Below are 22,592 nucleotides of genomic sequence, written 5' to 3'. Positions count from 1 at the left end.
CCATTTCCTCCAGCTAGAGCCACCTCCTAAAGTTTCTACAGCTCCCAAAATAGCACTCACCACCCACTGGGGACCAAGTGCTCAACACACGAGCCTTTGGAGACATTTCATACTCAAACCACAATACCTATGTGCCTGGACAACCAGAGAAGCCTCTACTGCAAGTAACACCCAGTTATGGGTGAGAAAAACTTAATAAGGGGGTTCTAAAAGGTAGCAGACATCCTCAAATAGTATTTTAGTAAAGTTAATCAGGAATATCCTAAGATAGGTAGACCATCTTAAAAAAATTTTAGATTCAACGTAACTTTCTCTAGAATAAATGCTGTTGGATCAAGAAAGACACCACATGGCTTAGAGCATTCAGGAGTAACAGAGCAGCCCACCCCAACCTGGAATTCCACTTACTGGTAGTATTTTTGCCTTTTGTATCTTAAGCTTAAATTAAGCAATTTTGTTCTCTGTGGGGAAAGACAACAGTAAAGATATAGCACATTTGCAACGGGTCCCAGTGGCCTCTTCTGACCTGTCTGAAGATAGTATAGCACACTCATTAACTAACAAAAGGAAGGAAGGAAGGAAGGAAGGAAGGAAGGAAATCTGTAAAAAAGCTCTCTTCTATTAATTGTAGTCCTGTCCCACTGTGTTTAAACTGAAGACCTTAAAGGAAAAAAAGCATATCTCAGAAATACTGCTCACCACCTAGCCTGCCTCAAATACTTCTCACTTTATTTGGGTAGCTTTTAGGGCACTGTAGTTCAAACCTGGCACAACCTTCCTTATTTATTTATTTTTTTTAAGATTTATTATATATCAGTACACTGTAGCTGTCTTCAGACGCACCAGAAGAGGGCACCAGATCCTATTAGAGATGACTGTGAGCCACCATGTGGACATGCTATGGTGAGCACAGACCTGGAACTTCAGCTGTAATTACTTTTCTAAACACACTTGTGTCCACTGTACAGCACACGCCCACAGCCCAGTGAACAGCAGGATACCTCAGTTTCTGCCCTGCCTGTCTCCACGGAGTACAGAGTAGGTGTTGCAACAAGTTTTGGGGTCATGCTAAGTTTTAAGCTTTCACTTGGATACTTTCTTCCATTAGCTATTTAGTCATTTTTTTGTGTATTTGTGCTGCATGTCTGTGCTATGGTCCCAGGTCTTCCGGAGTTACAGACAGCTGTGGGCTGCCATGCGAGTGCTCTTAACCTCTGAACCATCTCTCCAGCTCCAATTATTTAGCTTTATATTAGAAATTTTTTGAAGCTTTCCAACTAAGCCAGTCAGTCTGTTTCTCTCTCTCTCTCACAGGCCACTCAGGAACAGCTTGCTGATCAGAAGCAGAATGTCCAAGTTCCCTCATGCTCATTTACCTTTGACTAGAACTGAAAGTGTGTGTGCTTCCTGCAGAGACATACATGTAAAACTAACTTTAAAGAAAGTTCAATTTTTATACAAGTTACCAAAGCACTACTCCAATGACCATTGTCTGAGCAACACATCAATAAACTGTGCCAAGAGAACACTCAGTCAGGGGAAGCATTCAATACATACTGCATGACTGAGCCTTTTAAGACTCTCATTAATTACAATTGATAATCAATTACAATGTGAGTCATATGAATTACATTTGATAAATCTGTGGTTAACTCTTGGAGACACACACTCCTTGAGAATCAGTAGAAATGTTTTCTGGCCAGTTGTACAAAAATTAATGAGGTGGAATCTGACTTGAGTGCAACTGAAACCTGACTGGAATATTTTTGCTACTTACACTTCTAAAGTGTGAATACAGTTTAAGGAAACACAGCATTACATCAAGTAGTTCAGGCAGCTTGCCAGAATTTGTTTTTTAATCCACCCAATCAGATTTGGAGTGTGTGTGCTCTGGTTGCGGTGTCCAAAGCTTATGGTCAGCAGTGGGGACATGGTCAGTGACATGGTCAATGCACCGACTCAGCCCAGCCAACTGCACTGCACAGCAGGCACTGCTCTGAGACCCGTGTCCTCCTCCATTACTCAGGCTGCGCAGAGCTGTGGGCAGTGGTGCCATATGGACAGAGAGAATGAAAAATACAAGTATTTTGGAAAAAAGCATAGCAGTTTGAAAATCTAACATCCAAAATTAATTCCAAAGCCAACATATAGTGAAACCAAAGACCACAGCAGTGCCTGCCTGCACTGTACTGTGAACGTCACAGCGGCCCTAGTTCTGAGCACAGATGTGCTCTGTATCTGCGGTCATAGTACACATGCTAGAGAATGCGCCAAGACCTGCCACCCCAGGGCTATGCTCTTACTGTGCACATTTTCTGCTCTTATACAAACACTCGCAATACTTTTACAGCCCATCTTCTACATGTAAGTATCAAGTACAACATTTCCTGAAATGTTCCTAAAAACAGCTGCCATTTTGTATTATATTATAGGTGGCCTTTTTTAATAGACCATTATCAAATCTAAAAAACATTCAAAATGCTCTATATTTGAGGTATCAAAAATTCAGACAATATTTAATTCTTTAAAAATACAAATTCACTGGAGATATGGCTCAGAGGTTAAGAGCACTGACTGCTCTTTCAGAGGTCTTGAGTTCAAATCCTAGCAACCACATAGTAGCTCACAAACATTTGTAAAGGAATCTGTTGCCCTCTTGTGGTACGTCTGAAGACAGCTACAGTGTATTCATATACATAAATCTTTTTAAAAAATTAAAATTAAAAAAAATGTAAGATTCTCTCTTTGCCCTGTCTACTGCAAGAATGAAGACCATTCTCGGCAATCAGAATGGTCGACATTCCAGAAAATGTTGACATCACTCTGAAGGGGCGCAGTTATGGAAGGACTCCAGGGGAACTCTGTGGAGGGACTTCAATCACATCAATGTAGAGCTGAGTCTTCTTGGAAAGAAGAGGCTCCGTGGGGTAACAGAAAGGAGCTGGCCACTGTCAGAACCATCTGCAGTCATGTTCAGAACATGATCAAGGGTGTTACGCTGGGCTTCCTTTACAAGATGGGGTCTGTGTATGGTCACTTCCCTATCAGCATCGTTATTCAGGAGAAGGGGTGTTTGGTTGAAATCCGAAATTTCTTGGGTGAAAAATATATCTGCAGGGTTCGGATGATGACAGGTGTTGCTTGTTCTGTCTCTCAAGCCCAGAAGAATTCACTAATTCTTGAAGGAAATGATATTAAATTTGTTTCAAATTTAGCAGCTCTGGTTCAGCAGCCACAGTTAAACACAAGGAGATCAGAAAGTTTTTGTATGACATCTGTGTGTCTGAGCAGGGAGCCGTGCTGAGGAGTGAGATCTCAGTTTCCTAGCTCCAGAAACAAGATCCTGATCACAAGTACAATTTGGGGACAACAAAAAACATGTATCATTAATCTTATCAGTATGGAAGTTTGCCTTCATTTTAATAAATGGTAAAATTATATGTTACCAAATTGTTATAAGATAAATGTATTTGTGGTTGTTACCAGTAAATGTTTAACTTGTGTATTTGTTATTTTTCTTGGTCTACGGGCTGGAGAGACAGCTAGCTAATGGTTAGGAGCAGTGGCTGCTCTTGCAGAGGACCAGGGTTAGTTCAGCATTTATACGGCTGATCTGAATCCTTCAGGTCTCCATAGTTTCTAAGCATGCAGATAGAACACTCGTAAACCTAATAAAAAAATCTTTAAAAAGTGTTTCTTCTTGGCTAGATGTGGTAGTACATGCCTTTAATCCCAGCATTTCAGATGCAGAGGCACGCAGATCTCTGTCAGTTCCAAGCCTGCCTGGTCTACATAGATTGTTCCAGGACAGCTAGGGCTACATAGAAAGATCCTACCTCAAAAACAAACAAATAAATACAATCTAAAGATTAAAAACAAAACAAAAAACCAACTAACAAGACCCCTCACCAAACTAAGTTTTTTGTTTTGGAGCTAAAGGGGATTACAGATGGAGAAAATTCATGAACCCATGCTCAAAAGGAGTTTATAATCCAGTAGATGAAGATAAAACGAAAGGGTTAAAACACATGCAAACAAGATGCTCTATGATGGGTTGGCTAGGCAAGAGCATCTGAGAAAGCAATGCTTGTAATGAAAAACGGAACCAGCCATGTAAAGACCAAGAGACAGTCTACTGACAAACCGTGTGTGAGCTACCGGTATGTTCAGGAGAGAGGGATGAACTGTGTGCCAGTGAGCAACTGCGCTGAGTTCACTGACTAGCAGTACAGAGATGTTTCGGAAAGGTGGCTCAGGCTCTGGCTGAACCAGGAGTATTACGCTCTACTGAGCCTTTTTAGACATTTTGAGATTATAATTACATCATTTCCCCCTTCCTGTTCCTCTCTCCAACCCCCCCCCCCCCACTTCCTTGTCTCCTCATAAGTCTAAGTTTTTTGAGACAGGGTCTCTCTGACCAGGCTGGGCTCAAGATTCAGACATCACTCTGTGTCAGCCCCCAAGTCTTCTCATTCCTAAACAATCCAGCTTTGAGTGATCTTTCCCTCCTTTCCTTGTGCCTTCAACAACTATGATCTACTTAGTCATTCTTGCAATCCCCTTTAGAGAGGCACTTTGCTAAAAGTCCCACCTAGAGACAAATGGACACACTTAGTCCCTACGGTAATCTAGCAGAACAAAAAATTAAGAGGCACAGACAACCAATACCAAGTCTAAGTGGGTGTGTGAGAACTCGGAGACATACTCAGGTTACTCAACAGAAACAGTGCAGAAGTTATAGGCTGGGAGCATCAGAGAGGAGAGTGTCTATCAGCTGTGGATCTGGACTTGTAGTTAAACGCAAAAACATTTACTTTGTTTAGTATTACTGGCTCACTTTCAATAGACTTTTAATTATTTTCAATTCCCCTAGCAGGCGACAAGCCCAGGGACCACGGTGACATTCACCACAGTACTCTGAAGAACTGACCCAGAACTGAAGGACGCTCATTTCCCGACCCACCTCATCTTAAGAGGCGCCTTGCTAAGAGATTTTCTCTAAACTCAAGTTTCAGAATATACTCATTAAACAAAGACAACCAACATGTGTGTTCGTATTTCTATACATATTACTGTGCGTTGAACTCACAACCTTACAGACTAATCTCTCAGCCAGTGTTTCCATGAACCCAACAGCGAATGCCCTCAAACTTCTTCCTGTCCCAGCTTCTTGAGGACTGAAATTACCATACCGAGCCCATGGAATCTTTTATGTTTTCAAAAATTTTTAAATGTTTAAAATTATGTCTGTCTGTGGAAGGTGGGCAGTATATTCACATAAATGCAGGTACCCGACGCCAGAGGCATCAGACCCTCAGAGCTGAAGTTAAAGGCAATTGCATGAAGTATAGAGCATGAAGTCAGGTTCTATGCAGGGGTGTTTCGATCTCACCAACCCTTCCTTAAATTATTTTAAATATGCATTACTAAACTGAAGCTTTTATGTCAGAGGGAAAAAAAGCCTGGTTGTCTGGGTATAATATGCATTATGTGTTCATTCTACTTTATTCACTGAGGCAGGGTCTTCCAACTAAACCAGAGGGCATCTGGTAAGGCTAGGCTGCCTAGCCAGCCTGAACAGGGAATTCCTGTCTCTGCCTGGCGAGGCCCAATGCTCACCTGGATCCAGACTCTAGTCCTCGTGTTTGTGTGATCAGTGAGTGCTTTTAACCCCACTGTCCACCCCGTTCTCTTCTCCACCAAGCAAGTCTTCCCCTTGGCCCCTCAAAATTCTTTCCCATTCCCAACACAACGTAACTGAAGAAAGGCCAAACAACATTTTTTTGAGGCAATGTCACGTCAGTATCTCCAAATAATATTCCATGGCGAAACTCACCATACAGAGCTGTCCAAGTTTGATTAATTACATCTAGACACACAGTTCCTGACCTGAAACAGATGAAAAAAATGGCACTTTTTAAAAATTAGGACTCTAGTTGCATGTTTCTGGCAGCCAATTTTATCAAAAACACTTTGTGACAGATCCTTTAGGATGTTGAGTAAACTGGAGAAGAGGCACAGGGGTTTACAAGCTCCTTGAGGTTCACAAGGAACAAGAGTGAACATTCCAGGAAGAAGCACCTGACCAGGTGAGGATTAGAGACATAGGGAGACCTTCTGAGTCCCCAGCACAGAACTGCAATAAACACTCAAGCATATTTTGAGGTTCCAAAAAAAAACAAACAAACTTAAAGAAAAATTTGAAAAATAACTATTCTACATTTTTAAAATTATAGATGTCCAAGACTAAAGTTACTTAGGAAAACGTAACAATTAAAGGTAGTATGTGAACCATACACTACCACTCTACAGATTAGATAAAAATATTAACATCATACTAAACTCCTGAATCTACTTTACTATGGTTACTTAAGAGAACAGTATTTGTCATTAGGATGGACACACTGAGCTATTAAAGATTAAGGAACACAATATAGACATATAATCTATTCATGCAAGGTTCACAAAAATTTCCTATGTAGGTGCGAGACAGCCAAATCAAAGCTGGGCCAAGAAAAAAGTCCAGTCCAGATAACCCGAATTAGATAGACAAGACAGGCTGTGATGACATTATTAAAAATAATCATTAAGAATCATTGGCTAAAATGTAATAATCACTCATATTTGGTCCTCAAGAACTAAGAAATATGCTAAGGGCTGAAAACAGTAAATCCATATGCTGACAAAGGTCTTTTATGTCTATACAATAAGAATTGAGATGTGGAATATTTCAGTTGGACACCAAGGGCAATGACAAGCCCAGTCAGGAACATGGAAATCTGTGGGCAGTGCAATCGGTGACTGCACTGGAACCTCAATGGCTTAAACGATCTATAGGATTCTACAGTTTAAGTGACCATTCATATAGTCCTGCCTCTCATAAAACCCAAAAGATAACAAAAAGTTCTTTTATATCTGTGAAAGAGATGACCTCTCATTAATCGAGAACAGCTGCTGCTAAGATTCAAACATTTTTAAATAGTTACTTACGCTTCATCAATGTTGGGATGGAAAATTTTATTCATGAATCCTGCAAAAAGAGATGTTAATTAGCAGCACAAAGTATGCAGAGAACAGAGTCTTAACTTGTCAGCACCACTGGAAAAGCAAGTGATACTCAAATCATTACTTCCAACCCTAGATCTTTGGCTACTTATAGAATGTATAAGACTATATATATTTCCAACTAACTAAAATGCAGAGTCCTATAATGACAACCAAGCAAGCTTTGGGACTGTGCAGCTCTTTGTATCAGAGCATCTTTTCTCTTTTCTGCTTTATCGTGACAGGGTTTTCTCTATGTAGTCCTGGCTGTCTTGGAACTCGCTGTGTAGATTAGGCTACCCTTGAATTCAAGAGAGTCTCCTGCCTCAGCATCCTGGGCGCTCGAAATAAAGGTGTGCACTACCACTGCCAGGGTCAGATAATCTGATAAGCAGCTGTCCCTGAATTACTGCAGGAACTTGCCAAGAATGTATAATGGGAAGTGAGTTCTAACTAGTGCTATGATGAAAGCCAGTGGATTACGGGCATCATTTGACCACACAGTGAAACATGAACCAGAGCTCCTGAAGTTAGAACACTGCCTCCAAACCACAGACTTTCACAAGAACAGTGACCAAAGCAGATCCTTTGAATCTATTCACTTAAAGGAAGTCAATTTTAATTGAGGCAACCAAGAAATAAGGAAAGGGATTTAAAATACATTCCTAGAGAAAGTATAAACTTTAAAAATTTGCTGTTTGAATTCCAAGAAGAAATTTATTCATTTTCTTTTCTTTTTCTTTTTGAAATCTCTTAGTCTGGGCTACTTATTTTTACTAAATGGATTTATTTATCATTGTACACTGTAGCTGTCTTCAAACACACCAGAAGAGGGCGTCAGATCCCATTACAGATGGTTGTGAACCACCATGTGGTTGCTGGGAATTGAACTCAGGACCTCTGGAAGAGCAGTCAGTGTTTCAACCTCAAGGCCATCTCTCCAGCCCAAGTTCATGTCTTAAAAGGAGAAAAATCCCCTGTAAACCTAGGAAAATGCTAATAACATACATGGCCAGGATAAGCTACAAGAATACTGGAAGTTAAAAACTGGAACAGCTGGTATGGCTGGGGCACACCTTTAATTCCAGCATTAGGATTCCCTATGAATATGAGTTTAGGGCCAGCCTGGGCTATAAAGTAAAACCCCCACTTCACCACCCCCCCCAAAAAAAATCAAGAACTAAAAAGATCCCAAGCCCCATGGCTAGGGCTAAAGCACCCATGGACTAGGAATCCCACACAATCAGGCATAGTGAACAAGATCAATGCATCAGTCTGGATAAACTTAAAGTGAAATTTAAATGGGAAAACAAAGCATGTACTAAAACCTGGTCAAAACCTTGGGCTTAGGAGTGGCAAGTCCTAAAGGAGACCCTAGCGCTGTTTTCTTAAAGAGAGATGTTGTCACGCTGCTTCCTTTTTTTAAAAAAAAAATATTTATTTTATGTATGTGAGTGCACTGTTGCTGTCTTCAGACAGCACCAGAAGTGGCCATCTGATCCCATTACAGATGGTTGTGAGCCACCATGTGGTTGCTGGGAATTGAACTCAGGACCTCTGGAAGAGCAGTCAGTGCTCTTAACCGCTGAGCCATCTCTCCAGCCCCCATCAAGCTGCTTAAGTATTTGTATATACCCACACACAGTGAGGCTCTCCTCTTCTCAAGGGAACTTTTTTAGTGGATAGAAGTTAATGCAAATGCTGATTACTGCCTGAACACTGAACCCTAATGGGACATATCACAGCAACCTGAAGACCCCACCCCAAGGTTTAGAAACATGAAGGAAGAGAAGGCAGAAAGCATATAAAGAGGCGGAGGATGGGAAAGAGGGCTGTGATGTTCAGGACATGAACTCAAAGCAGCTATGGTCATCCACAACAGGCAGTGAGACCAGCCAACATTCCAGCAGGCAGCACAAACTGGGACGGGTGATAGCGAGGCAGTAAAAGGGAGGGGCATATTGGAATCTCTGGGGAAGACTGGAGGAACACTGTGGGGCAGCTATGATCAATGCATACACGTACAAGTCTGCCAGCAATAAACTAAAATACTATTTAAACAAGGGAGACATGTAACAGACGGATGTATTAATAACAGTATTTTTTAAAAGTAATAATATTTTTATCCTCTGGGTTTTACTGTAACTAATTTATTTACTAGGCTACAGAGCTGTGGCCACAGCGAACATCAAAATAGAATGGATGAGATGGTCCCTGATGATTTCACCTGCTAGGGATAGTGCTACATCCCTGTCATCAGGAGGCAGACGTCAAGCCTGAGACCAGCCCTATCTCCAAAAGGAGAGATTTTATGCAACACTGGATATTGGATATTCCTTTTAAAAGAGAACATGTGGTGCCTCAATGTCATCTCTAACTCCAGCTCCAGGAGACCCCACATCTTCTTCTGGCATCATGGCAGACACTCACATGGATACATACACATAAAATAACAAAATCACAATAAACAAACAGAGACAAAGTGGGGCCTGGAGAGACGGCTCAGTGGTTAAGAGTACTGGTTGGCTCAGTGGTTAAGAGTACTGGTCGAGGGCCTGGGTTCAATTCCTATGAACAAGTAGTGTTGGGTGTCTGGGGACAACTCCACCATTTCTATTTTCCTTTTCCTAGTGTTCCTGAATTTCTGTTTAATTTTAAAAGTTAAAAACCTTTCAAATAAGTAGAAACAGTATCAAGTTTTTAAAGTAGATTGAACTACATGTATGTAAACTATCTGAATCTTTTAAAGGAAAATAACCAAGAAAACCAAAGCCAACTATCCTGAGATCTAACATCTTTAATTTCTTCTTATTTAAATGAAACTAGAATCCATTACTAAAAAATAAAATAAAGACCAAACAAAAAGCCTCCCTCGGCTTGTGAGGAACATGCTACTCAAGAGCTGCTCCATTCAAGAATACACTTTTGGGCTGGAGAGATGGCTCAGCGGTTAAGAGCAACGACTGCTATTCCAGAGGTCCTGAGTTCAAATCCCAGAACCTACATGGTGGCTCACAACCATCTGTAATGGGATCTGATGCCCTCTTCTGGTGTGTGTGAAGACAACTACAATATACTCATATATATTATATTATATTATATATATAGTATCATATATACAATATACTCATATATTATAATAAATAATTAAATCTTATTTTTTAAAAAAAGAATGACATTGGTGAAGGGTGCAGACTATATCCAAACTGTTAGGCCAACAATTAAAGTGTCCCCTTCTTTAGTCATGCCTGGACAGTACATTTGAAATCCATAGTTTCTAGACTATTTTCAATTAAATTTCAAATTTGGCCTGGTAGAATACAGGACCAAAACCAAAAGATTTGCAAATAAGAATGCAGCCCCCAGTGTGCTGAGGATTGAAAGCATCAGAATTCTGGACAGGGCAAAACACAGGCAACGAGCAAAGCTGTAAATGGGGATATTCCGGCCTCCACCCTGTTACCAACTGTTCGGGCTTCGGGCCAGTCGCTTTATTTCGTGGAAGCATGGGTCTAATTTTTCATCTGTGAAGATAATAAACAGTCGGACTGTATCAACTCCTTTTTTTTAACTCTAATTCTAGGGGTCCTTTGGATGCCAAAAATTTAGGATATCTTAAGTGTCTAGAGCTCCAAGAACAGAGGACTTAAAAGGAAACGCCCATTGGTGACCTCCTTAAAGGAGACTGACTTTGTAAGGCAGTGCTGTTAAGCAGTCTCTGAGAATTTAATGTAAGCACCAGTGTGCTACAGCAGCAGAGTCCCAGCATCCACTCACTCTTACACAGTAGGCAGGACTGCCTGATGCCTTCCCCCCGTTCAAGGACCAGGGACCACTAGACCAACACTACAGGAGAAACCTTCCCAGGCCACAGAAAGTTCTTCCTAGTGCAGGCTTCTATTGAAAAGAAAATACACGTATTTTATACAATTCCATAATGTATATATTTAGTCATCTCTCTCCTACTCTTCACCACAACTCCATCTGGATCCCCTCCCCCACGGACTATATTGGAAGAATATTAGCAGCTTTTAAAGGGGAAGGAGAACATGAATATGAATGTGTGTTTCAAACACGATCTACGGAGCCCTGGCTGAGCTGGAACTGGCCTTACAACGATTCTGCTTCCTAGGTACATAGATTAGAGGCATATGCCACGATGCATAGCTCAAATTGTTAAACAGCAAAAGGAACACCATTTTCTTACATTTGCTCTTGCACAATCTGTGCAGAGTTTCTGGTACAGCCACTTACATTCTGGACAAGGACGCCAACAATGAAGCTTCTGGATGCGGAAGGGAGAAGACTGGGAAGAACAAACTAGGAATTCAGAGAAAGAACGTTCTCAGGACTGAACGCTTCTGCCCTGGCACACTCTTCTTCCTTTTGGCAATGCTATGACCACACTAATGAATGTGTCTGCAACAAGACAATTTCCCCAAAGACTGTTTCCATTCCACCAGAAACCATTATGAAGATATTTTAAGAGGGTGTATTTTGCAAACAGCTTTATGGGAACACGGTAAGTAGAAGCAGCAAGTCCCAGAGACAGACATGGTGTGGGAGAGTGTGGGGGAGACTGCGCTCAGGGCCGCATGGACACGAGGCAGTGACTCCATTCCCTCAACATGGAACTTTTAGTCTATATGGCTTAACAGTTTAATTGTTAGCCAACATACCAATGATCAATCTGTGGGTGAAGAAATAGTCGGGGGTCAATTCCCTATCTGGGAATTTAACGGGTTTATCTTGATGTAATAAGAGGTGGAAGCAAATGACTAAAGAAATAAGGCAACAGGGACAATGTCAAAGGTCAAAGTGCAGCTCTGTCAGAGGGACAGAGAGCGAGGACTCAAGTGGCTGAGTTTTGCCGTGGCTGATGCAATTTAACTGTAGAGTATGAATTCCTGTGAAAAACTTTTGGTATTTGTTAGGACACATATGCCCACACAAACCTTCTCAAAAAGTAGATGATAAAAAAGCCAAGCATTTATTTTTAAAAATAGTTTTAAAAATATATTCAGGGGCTAAGAATGCAGCTTGGTGGTAGAGCTTATGCTTATGTAAGTATAAAGCCCTGAGTTCAATTCCCAGGACCAAAAGAAAAACCTACACACAAGCACACAGGACTGAACGCTATCTTTCCTTGCAACAGTTTCTCAGCACACACACACATACACACTCATACACACTCACATACACACACTCACTCATACATACACATATAGACTCACACACTCACACACACACACAGAGGCAGAGTTTTCAAGAGTTTCTCTGTTTTTCTTTGTAGCCCTAGCTATTCTGGAACTCACTTTGTAGACCAGGCTAGTCTCTAAAACTTAAGAGATCCAGCTGCCTCTGGCTCCCAAGTGCTGAGATTACAGGTGTGTCACCACCACTGCCTGAGCTTGAGGAGAGAGTCAGAGCTTCTCGACTCCTGACACGCAGGTAACTAGAGTCAGTTATCCAGCTGAAGAAGGATGACTGCCACATTTCAGCTGTGTGCACGGACACAGCATCTCAGACACACAGGCCTGCACCAGAACAGACTTCAGAGTGGGACTTCCCTACTCAGGACACAGACCTGCCTGTCTCTTCAGGTGAGGATACAAGCCAGGAGGAGCTCACTCTCAAAACTCCGTTCTGTTTCCCTGATAGTATGAAGTCTGAAGAATAGCTGGATGAGTAAGAAACATTCATCTTTAAGAAAGGAGGGGTTGTCCTTCAACATCAGACTAGTAAGTTACCGATACCTTTAACTTACTCCCTACTATTTTATTTTTAACCTCTTTTCCATCTCCACAATTTACATTTTATTGTCCTGGTCATTATCTAGCCACACTGAGAGAACTGGAAGGATTTTCAGAGCAGCAGGAAGACAGTAGAGAATTTCAGGTTTCTAAATGTTTCCCTCCTTATTTGGAGACAGGTCTCACAACTGTGTAGTTTGGATAGCTTAGAACTTGCTATGTAGACCAGGATAGCAACTTACACTCAGTAGAGATCTGCTTGCTGATGGCCCTATATGCTGGGATTCTGAAGGTGTGCACTACCACATCTGGCTCTAGCAATTTTAACAAAGTCACAGTTAAAAGCTGATACTAAAAAGTCAGATTGCCCAACGCAGTGAGCCTCAACAAGACAATTTCTATTGCTATTCCTAAGACTAGATTAAATAACTTCAACACATCAGAGCAATGTCAGAAACAGAAAATGAGTTAAAAGTAACTAGGATACTATAAGCACCCCGTAATGTTAGTTTGGGTCACTGAAAATGGTGTTTTGTACTTGGATCCAGAAGCCAGGAGACAGTGCAAACAAAGGCTAGAACAGACACTTCAATTTAGACTGTGCCATGTACCAGGCTCTGAGTTCAAGGTCCACCACAACACAGGAAAAGGAACGTAATTTCAGTACATGGAGCTTAAGCAAATTATCTCCCTCTCGTAATCTCTCCTTTCTTTTTTGAGATAAAGTCTCAGTATGAAGACCATGTTAGCTTCAAACTTACAACCCTCTTCCCTTCCTCTGAAGGGCTGGGATTAGAGGTCTGCCCTATCACACAACAAAGTGACTTCGTGCAACTGTTCACAACCTAGAAATGAAAACTCTCCAGTACATGCAAATTATCACTCTTAAGATCTTATTATTTTGTTTATGTGTGTGTGTGTGTGCCCTCTTGGATGCCCCATGTTGGAGATACAGCGGCTTTGTGCTGTCCAACATGGGTATGAGGTACCGAACTCTAGCGCTCACTAAGAACAAGCTTTCAACTGCTGAACTATCTTTTCATGCTCCACAACTTCTTTTTGGAGCTGTCAAAGGTGAGGGGTATTTTGACACTGATATTATCTTTCATATGTTCTCCTCATAATGAAAATAGAATTTACAATCCAACAGTTTCTGTGCAGCCTTGGCTGTCCTGGAACTCAAGAAAGACCAACCTGCTTCTGCCTCCAAAGTGTTGAGATTTAAAGTGTGTGCCAAGCCCAGCTTGGCTTAATTCTTTTTTTTTTCCCCCCCTTTAAATTCAGATCAAAGCAAAAAGAAACTGGCTGGGGAGATGGCTCAGTGTTAAAAGCCTTTGCTGTTCTTCCACAAGACCCAAGTCTGATTCCTTACACTCACACTTGCCTGAAACTCCAGTTCCCAGGCATCTAACACCCTCTTTCCTGGCTCTGCAAGCACTTGTACAGGCAGCATCCAATCAGACAGACACATAAATGAAGAATAGCCCCCAGAGACTCGTGTGTCTGAATGCTTGTCCATAGGAAGTGGCTCTATTAGGAGGGTGGCCTTGTTGTAGGATGTGTGCCACTGTGGAGGCTGGCTTTGAGGTCTTACATGTTCAAGCTACACCCAGTGTGGCACACAGCCACCTGTGGATCAAAATATAAAACGCTCAGCTCCTTCTCTGGCACCGTGTCTTCCTGCACCCTGTCATGCTTCTACTGCGGTAATAGACTAAACTTCTGAAACTGTAAGTCAGCTCCAATTAAATGTCTTCCTCTGTAAGAACTGCTCTGATTATGGTATGGTATCTCTTCACAGCAACAGAATCCTAGGACACCAAGATTATGTTTGCATTCTAACATCAAATCATAACAAGAAAGAAATGATTGAACACCAAAAAGATGTCAGAATAAGCAGCACAGACATGAAGATCACCTATTTTAAAGTAGAAGCCTAAGCAGCAGGAGGAGTTTTTGTATAGCAAACAAGAAGATTATGCAATAATAAACTCTCCAGAAGCTATACATTATTAAATAAAAACCCAGTGACAAGAGTAGACTACTTTCCTACAAGTTACAGAGCTTCTCCACTGGCTTCAAAACAATACAGGCAATTACTGCTACTCTTGTTTGCCCACCAGAACTAGATGGTAAAACTATAACCATACCTTGCATGGAAGACATGCTTTTTTAAACTGGAGCAATAGTGACACATTTGTTAAGGGAGTAACCAACTCCCTTCTGATTCAATTCCTTGTCTGCTCCATAGAGCCTTTGCTGAGAAAACCATAGTCATAGTAAAGAGGCTACTGCAGCTGTTTTGCTAAGTGGTCTCTGGATATGCTTGTCAAATTGCCTTCTAAATAACTGTATTTATGCCCATAGATTAGTGCTGCTGTTAGACTTATTCCAAGAAGGTTCTTTCTGCAATGGTCAAAGTGACTCATAACCTTAGGTATTTATACCATTCCTCCAACGCTCAAGAAACAAAGCAGAAGGGACAGAAAGGCTGTAAGAGCCCAAGCAAGGTGAGTGTGATGGGGCATGGCTATTGCACTCTTGAACTTACTGCGTCCACCAGCACTGCCGTGTAACAGACAGGGGTCTATGGAGCACCACTTATCTCTGAAGATTTACACAATGTTAATGTCAATATGGGACAGAGCCAAATCCTTCAGTGATATAGCTAATAAGGTGTACACACTCCTGTAAACAACCCTAGTGAAAAATCACCGGGCATCTCTCTCTGACACACACACACACACACACACACACACACACACACACACACATACACACACACGACAGTTACGTGGGAATGGGAAGAAAGGGAATTGGCAAGAGTGGGGAGGAGTAACAGATGGTTACACACATGTATGAAAATGTACGAAAATGTAATAGTTACCATGCATAACTAATATAACAAAACCACCTTTTTTGAAAAGGTGAAAAAGGGCACTGTTCAAGGCAGAACTTAAACTGGCTTTAAGTCAGCCGCAAGAAGAGAAGTCCTCTACATGGAAGCACACAAAGGCAAGGTCAATCTGTAGAGGTGGGGAGAAAAGGTAATGTGCTGTTTTTACTCCAGTGACCAGCAAGATGAGTTCATATGCCATGGGTCCCTGACATCAGGCTGGTGCCAATGGGACCAGTTTAATAAGCCACAGTTTCTTTGTGGTAACTTGGTACCCAGTTCTCTCTGCCCCACTCCTACTCAGCATCATCATAAGGACCACACATATTCTTAACCTCCCAGCCTCTTATGTTCCTCAATTACTGTTCCCTCAATCTCGTTCCCTTCATATGTCCAGGACACACCAAGAACTTTCATGTCTAAAAACAGCTAAGCCTCTGCAGTCACAATCCGGACATTTCCTTTCCCACCAGTCTCTTGTCCTTACCAAGGATCTTATAAAATTCCTCTCCCTGCCTGCCAGCCTTTATTCAGCTTCCGACGGAAGAGCTGACACTAGCATCACCCCGTACCCTCCACCCTCCCTCTGCAATCCCATCCCCCTCCACAGAAAGTGTCTATCCGCTGGCCAGGTGTTCCCGTGCCACTGTCACTCCGGACAAAACCCACAGAAGCTCAAGTTCTTCAGGACAGTCTATGACTGACAACTCCCCACGTATTTCAGTTATCTCTAGACCACTGTACGTGACACAGGGCGTATGCTGTGATTGGTTGCACATCCTAAATAGCATTGCATTGCCGATGACCTGAAAATGGATGTCACAAACTGATTGAAGGAAAGGACAGCTAGTACACGTATTTCAACAACACCAACTTCCGTGAGGAAGATGATACTCACACATCAAATTCTGAAACATGTACAGAAAGGCAAAATAAAACTTACGAATGTTAAAGTAACTTGGGAATTCGCATCACTGGTTAGAGATAAGCAGTATTTGATGCTTAGGTATTTCAGGGGAGAGGATGTGTGCAGCAGCTCCAAGTCTCATCCCAGCAACGAAGTGGAAAAGGGTCTTTGAGGGCAAGAATCAGAAAGGTCAGTGCAATGCCCCTTTGCCTGGGACAGGGAGGCCTGAGGAAGAGCAGACTGCACTCCAGCCGGCTCCTGGCTTCCACAAGCCTGACTGCTGTTAAGCAGCAATGTAAGGTAACACACTACATTTGGAATGAATGCCACTCTTCTCGCTTTAAATGGGTGCACATTTAAAGTGTTTCGATAGGAACACTGAAGGCAAGACGCAGTGTGAATAACACAGGAGTAAGCCAGGCGTGGAAAGCACAGGAGAGGAGGACTACACTCTACAGGAAGTGGTCTGATACTGGTACAGGTTGAGACTTCTATAGGACTTAGTTCTGGGGTCACCTTACAACACTCCATCATCCTAACACTGTCTGCAATAAATGGAAATGTGCAAGGCTGGAGCTAAAGCAAAACCTCAGGATGTTTTGTCCATTTCACTACAGTAGGGGTTAGTCTAAGCTGCAGGAGACTACAAGGCTCACAACTGTAGTCCCATGACATCCCATGCCCTCTTGCGGTCTGCAGACAAGCATACAGACAAAACATTCACATAAGTTTTTTTTTTTTTTAAGCCAAGAAAGGAAAAATTCAGTTCAGTAAAAATTAAAAATTTGTAGACAATCATCTCTCATAAAATTATTTTCCTCTTAGATTCAGAATGGTCATCACATACCTATAGATGGAGATTTGAAGGGGTATTTATCAGGAAGGTCCACTCTAACTTTCCACACCCCACCTTCATATGGTGCTGTAACAGAAACATGACATGTTATCCATTAGAACTCGACCTCCAAGTTAGTACATAAAGCAGGCGTAAATGAACACTAATTCCCTCTCTCTCCTGAAAAAGACCTCAAACCAATTCCAAAAGAGCGAGGAACAATCTTAGCAAGAGGCCTTTTGCTGTGATCCTAGCACAGAGAAATAAGGGAGAGGATCACTGTGGACCCCAGATTAGCCTGGGTTACAGGGGAACAACTGCAACCATCTCAGATTAATGTGTTTCTCTTTACACTGTATCTAACATGGACAGATCTGTTCTGATTGGAATCTCTCCTCACTTACTTAGGAGACTAAGGCATGAAGACCCAAAGTCCAAGGGCCCCTGCACTAGAGTAATTTCAAGCCAGCTAGTGAGAGCCTGAGCCTCTTAAAGGGAACTGGAGAGATGCTCAGTAGTTAAGAACACTTGCTGTTCTGGCAAGAGCTTTGCTCACATCATGGCTTGCAACAACTAACTTCAACCCCAGAGGATCTGACCCTTTTTCTTACCTCTAAAGGATCTCAAGCACACATGGTATACAAATATACACATATGTAAAATACTCATACATTTAAAATTAGTTTTTAAAACTTAAAAGGGGGGAGTTGGGGGGTCAAGAGACTGTAAGTTAGTGACAGAGCACTTATATTGCATGTGCAAAACCTGAGGTCAATCACCAGTACCAGAACAAAAAACATTTTTTAAAAATATCCAGACTTAAGCCAATACTCATTCATGCTTGCTAGATCCTGCTGAACACTACTCATTAGTTTGTAAAGAGACAGTCATGTTCCTTTCTCTCCTGCCTTAACAAATCCCCCAAACAAAAACAGAACAAGAAATACACTTCCCAGGCGTATGGATGTGACCACCCACAATAGAACTCAGAACCTGTGGAAGAGGTAAGTGCATGAATGACACAGATCTCTTCAATCACTGGTTCTAGTATTTAGTTAAGACTTACTTCCCAAAGCCATGTGCCTGTTAATAGTTCTACTGTCTAGTAAAGATTATAAAAAGAAAAGAACACATACCCACACAGGTACTTACTTCCTTGTGGTCCATAAAACTTGACGACAAATTCATTGAGTCCTCCTAGGATTGTAACCTCATGTTTGCTTTCAATGCTGAGGTAGAAGGTAAAGGAAATTACACAGGCTTATAGCACATCTAAGAACTATAGGTGATATCCAATACATGCCAGTGCTACCAAACTTGATATAATTCTGGCAAAACATAAAGTATATAGAACTACTCTACTGCTACTAAGTGATAGATGAAAAGGCAAAGACTCACATGTGGAGAACAAGACTACCACCACCATCCGAACCTGGAACAAAACTTACTTCTCAAATCTTACATCAAACCAGTTTTTGTTTTGCTGTCTTTGAGACAGGGTCTCACTATGTAGCCCTGGCTCTCCTGAAACTCCCTATATGTAAACCAGACAGGCCTTGAATTCAGAGACCTTTTAGGGGCTACCTCCCTAGTGCTGGAATTAAAGGCACCACACACAGCTTTGCTTGTCCTTAAAGCCAGTTACTACTGGTAAGACTGGGGTATGACCTGCAGGAGAGATGAAACACTGGCTCCATTCTCAGTGCTCACAGCATCCATAACTCCAGTTCCAGGGGTTTCCAGTTCCTGGTTCTCCATTCTAGCTTCTTTGGGCAACACACACTCATGCACGTATGCACGCATGACAAGATACCCAATAAATTTAGAGAAAGAAAAATTGATGGCTTCAATCTGCGCACATGCATGTCCTGTGTAGTTAGAGTTCCTCCCAAACACATGCCAACAGGTGTTCATAGCTCTATCTGTACTGTGTTAACATGAAAATACCACAAACTTGCTTAATGTTCATTAACCCTTTAGCAAAAGGGTTAACACGAGAGAGGATAACACTATCCCTGAGAGGGAGGACAGGAGCTGGGGCCACAAGAAAGCATGCAACAAGGGCTCAATGCCAAGCATTACAACCACTGCGCCGGAGAAGGAATCTTAAATATTTACAATTATGACTTATACTTGTGGGTGTCAACTAAAGGCATCTTTTCTGTCCTAAATCAAAAGGCTGCAAATAAAACACCAAAACCCTTCCCTGGTTTGCTTGGGATTTAATCTGCCTGTGTCTACTTGACAAAGATTCTCTTTCCTAAATCATGTTTAAACAAGATAGATCAATGTCCCTCTGACTTTAGTATAACCCACATGCCAGATACAAGGTCTCTAATTACACACTGAATCCTCAGCAGAGTCCACTGTGTATGAGAATCTAAAGGCCAAAGGTATTAAAACGTAAAAAAAAAACAAAAACAAAAAACAATGCTGTGGTGGGACTTTACAGACACTAAATCAGAGCAGGGGGAAAAAAAAAGTTTGGTTCAAAGACAAACACTACTACACTGAAATAAGCCCTCTGTCCCCTGGATGGTGAAGTCGAAGTCACATGACTACTCACAGCATGGACATGCAGCAGAGGAAAAGTTTCTCTTTTCTCTCTCTGCTCCTAAGTCAAGGGGCAAGGATGTGTGCATGCGCGCAACAAAAGACCAGTTAAACAAAAACCACCATCTGTTGAAATGGGTTGGGCCGGCTAGTAATCATGGAAACTCTGAAGATTCCTTTATCATCTGGGGGTGGATGTTAGAAAAGATTTTTTTTTTTTTACTTATTAGAAAAGAAATTTGCAAATTCTTTGGATACTGCTGATTTAGAAAATCACATAGGTCTTACCTACTTAGCATTTCACCTTAAGGATTCCACTGTCACTAGAACAATGATTAGCACTGAAGAACTCAAGTCCAGTTCACTCTTGAACACCAGCCATCCACCACCTATTTCCCCGAGTGGCAGGACAGTAACACAGTCTAGTAGTTAAAGGAGAGTGCCAAACTGCCAAGAGACAACTGACATTCTTGGCAAAGTGTCTGTCAGGATTAGAAGTGATTTTTATATAGTTCAGAACGTTTCCAAAAAGCAAGAACTAGGCCTATTCCACAGGATATTACCGGGTTAAAGACATCACTGGGTCCTGAGCTTGCTAATGCTTTACCAAGGAAGTGGCCTTCAGAGCCGCATCCCAGGGATATACCAGGTTGAAGAGTGTGCTTTTGTCTAGAGGCTGATTCATGGCTGCTTCTTTCCACATTCACACCAGGCTGCTTCCAACTCTCCTTTAAAGTAACAGCAGAGGAAAGCTGCAAACACTGAGCAGCTCTCAACTACGGTATCTAGGATTTGCTTCCTAACATTACAGCGTGTGTAGGGGCTCAAGATACCTACAAGAAACAACAATGGTCCTGAATCGAGGGATCGGAGTGGTTATAGGTATTATAAGCCACCTTCTAGGGGGTTCTGGGAAAGAAAACTAAGTCATGATTCTCCCATCTCTGCCTTTCCAGTGCTGTGAGTAGAGGCATGTCACCATTAATTAATCTTACTTCCTATTATTAAAGCACATCAGCCTTAAGAGAGCAGACAGATGGGCTTTCTGCAGCCCCCGTCTGGCTGACAGTAATGCCCATGCAATCCCTGACAGAGTTAAGCCAAGTGTTTACAACCATTACTCAGATGCTATAATCAAGGCACATGGGAATCATTTACAGATATTCCTACAAATAAATGTTTTCTTTGGCATTTTTCATGGTAACATATATACTCCACCTACAAAGTAGTGAGTAAAAAGAAAGGTATGTATGGTCAAGCAAGTCTAAGGCACTGAATTAAAGAATTCTTAATAACTTCATTAAGTATTGCTCTGTATTCAATAGACAACATTATCAAAGTGTTAACAACAATGGATGCAGAAACTGAAGAGAAAGATCTTAGATGTGCTGCCATTTCTCTAAAGAACACTCAACACTGCTTTTAGTCACAGACTAATTAGAAAAAGACCAAGGTCTTCAACTCTGACTGTGGCTTGCCCTCCTTCCTGCCCTTTTGTTTCCTAGACTAGCTAGCTAATTTATTAGTGTAGGTGTCCAGAGCTCAGTAAGTCCCCACCTGACTTGTATGACTCCAATATCAAAAAAGAAATTTCTCTCTTGTTTAAGATTATATATATGCAAGTACACTGTTGCTCTCTTCGGACATACCAGAAAGAGGGCGTTAGATCTCATTACAAATGGTTGTGAGCCACCATGTGGTTGCTGGGAATTGAACTCAGGACCTCTGGAAGAGCAGTCAGTGTTCTTAACCACTGACTAAGCCATCTCTCCAGCCCCCAAAAGAAACTTTTATGTGGATGGGTGTTGGTTGGTAACAATGCCTGTGTAGCAAGCCTGAAGCTCTGAGGTTCAATCCCCATAATCCCTGAGACCAGACGTGGTATACACATGCCTATGACAGCACGTTACGGAAGCAGAAACAGGAAGATCAGAAGTTCAGGCTACACAGTGAGTACAAGATCATCCTAGCTTGCTACTCTTCCAGAGGATCCAGGTTCAGTTACCAGCTGTGGCTCATACCTAGCTTAACTCCATTACCAAGAGATTTGATTGCCTCTTCTGAGGGCCCCCAAATACACAGGGCCTTCATAACTCATACACAGATACCCTTAGAAAAGAAGTAAAGAAATACTTGGGCTGGTGAGATACTGTAAGTAGATAAATAAAAGTACATGCAAAAACAAGCACAGAGGTTCAAGTTCAATCCCTGGATCCTACATAAACGTACAAGGAGAAAAATCCACAAAGTTGTCTTTTGAAACAAAATTTAAAAAAGAAATAATTTGGGCTGGAGAGATGGCTCAGTGGTTAAGAGCACTGCCTGCTCTTCCAAAGGTCCTGAGTTCAATTCCCAGCAACCACATGGTGGCTCACAACCATCTGTAATGGGATGTAATGACCTCTTCTGGTGTGTCTGAAGACAGCAACAGTGTACTCACGATGAATAAATAAATAAATAGGTAAGTAAGTAAATCTTTTTTTTTTTTTAAGTTCTTAAAAAATAATTTTCTACAAATCATTTCAATAAGTGAGCACAAAACCCTGGACTGTCAGGACTGGTGACATGAAAGAACAATGTAACTAGATATGCAATGTGATACAA

The 22,592-nt window shown here is 41.7% G+C and overlaps 1 protein-coding gene across 1 annotated transcript in view; it reads right to left on the bottom strand.

Annotated features, from left to right (window-relative positions):
* UBE2H (ubiquitin conjugating enzyme E2 H) overlaps window positions 1-22,592 on the bottom strand; it is a 68,606-nt gene that overhangs the window by 14,688 nt on the left and 31,326 nt on the right. The window contains exons 2-5 of the mRNA XM_080932048.1: window positions 18,588-18,664; window positions 17,448-17,522; window positions 6,991-7,030; window positions 5,837-5,889 (exon numbers count right to left, since the gene is read on the bottom strand). Coding sequence (XP_080788174.1) covers window positions 5,837-5,889; window positions 6,991-7,030; window positions 17,448-17,522; window positions 18,588-18,664 — 245 coding nt within the window. The remainder of the gene's footprint in view (window positions 1-5,836; window positions 5,890-6,990; window positions 7,031-17,447; window positions 17,523-18,587; window positions 18,665-22,592) is intronic.

Source organism: Micromys minutus (genome assembly GCF_963924665.1).
Source record: "Micromys minutus genome assembly, chromosome: 18".
Lineage (NCBI taxonomy): Eukaryota > Metazoa > Chordata > Mammalia > Rodentia > Muridae > Micromys > Micromys minutus.
Note: the sequence above shows the minus strand (reverse complement) of the source record. Positions and strands in the feature narration are given on the sequence as shown.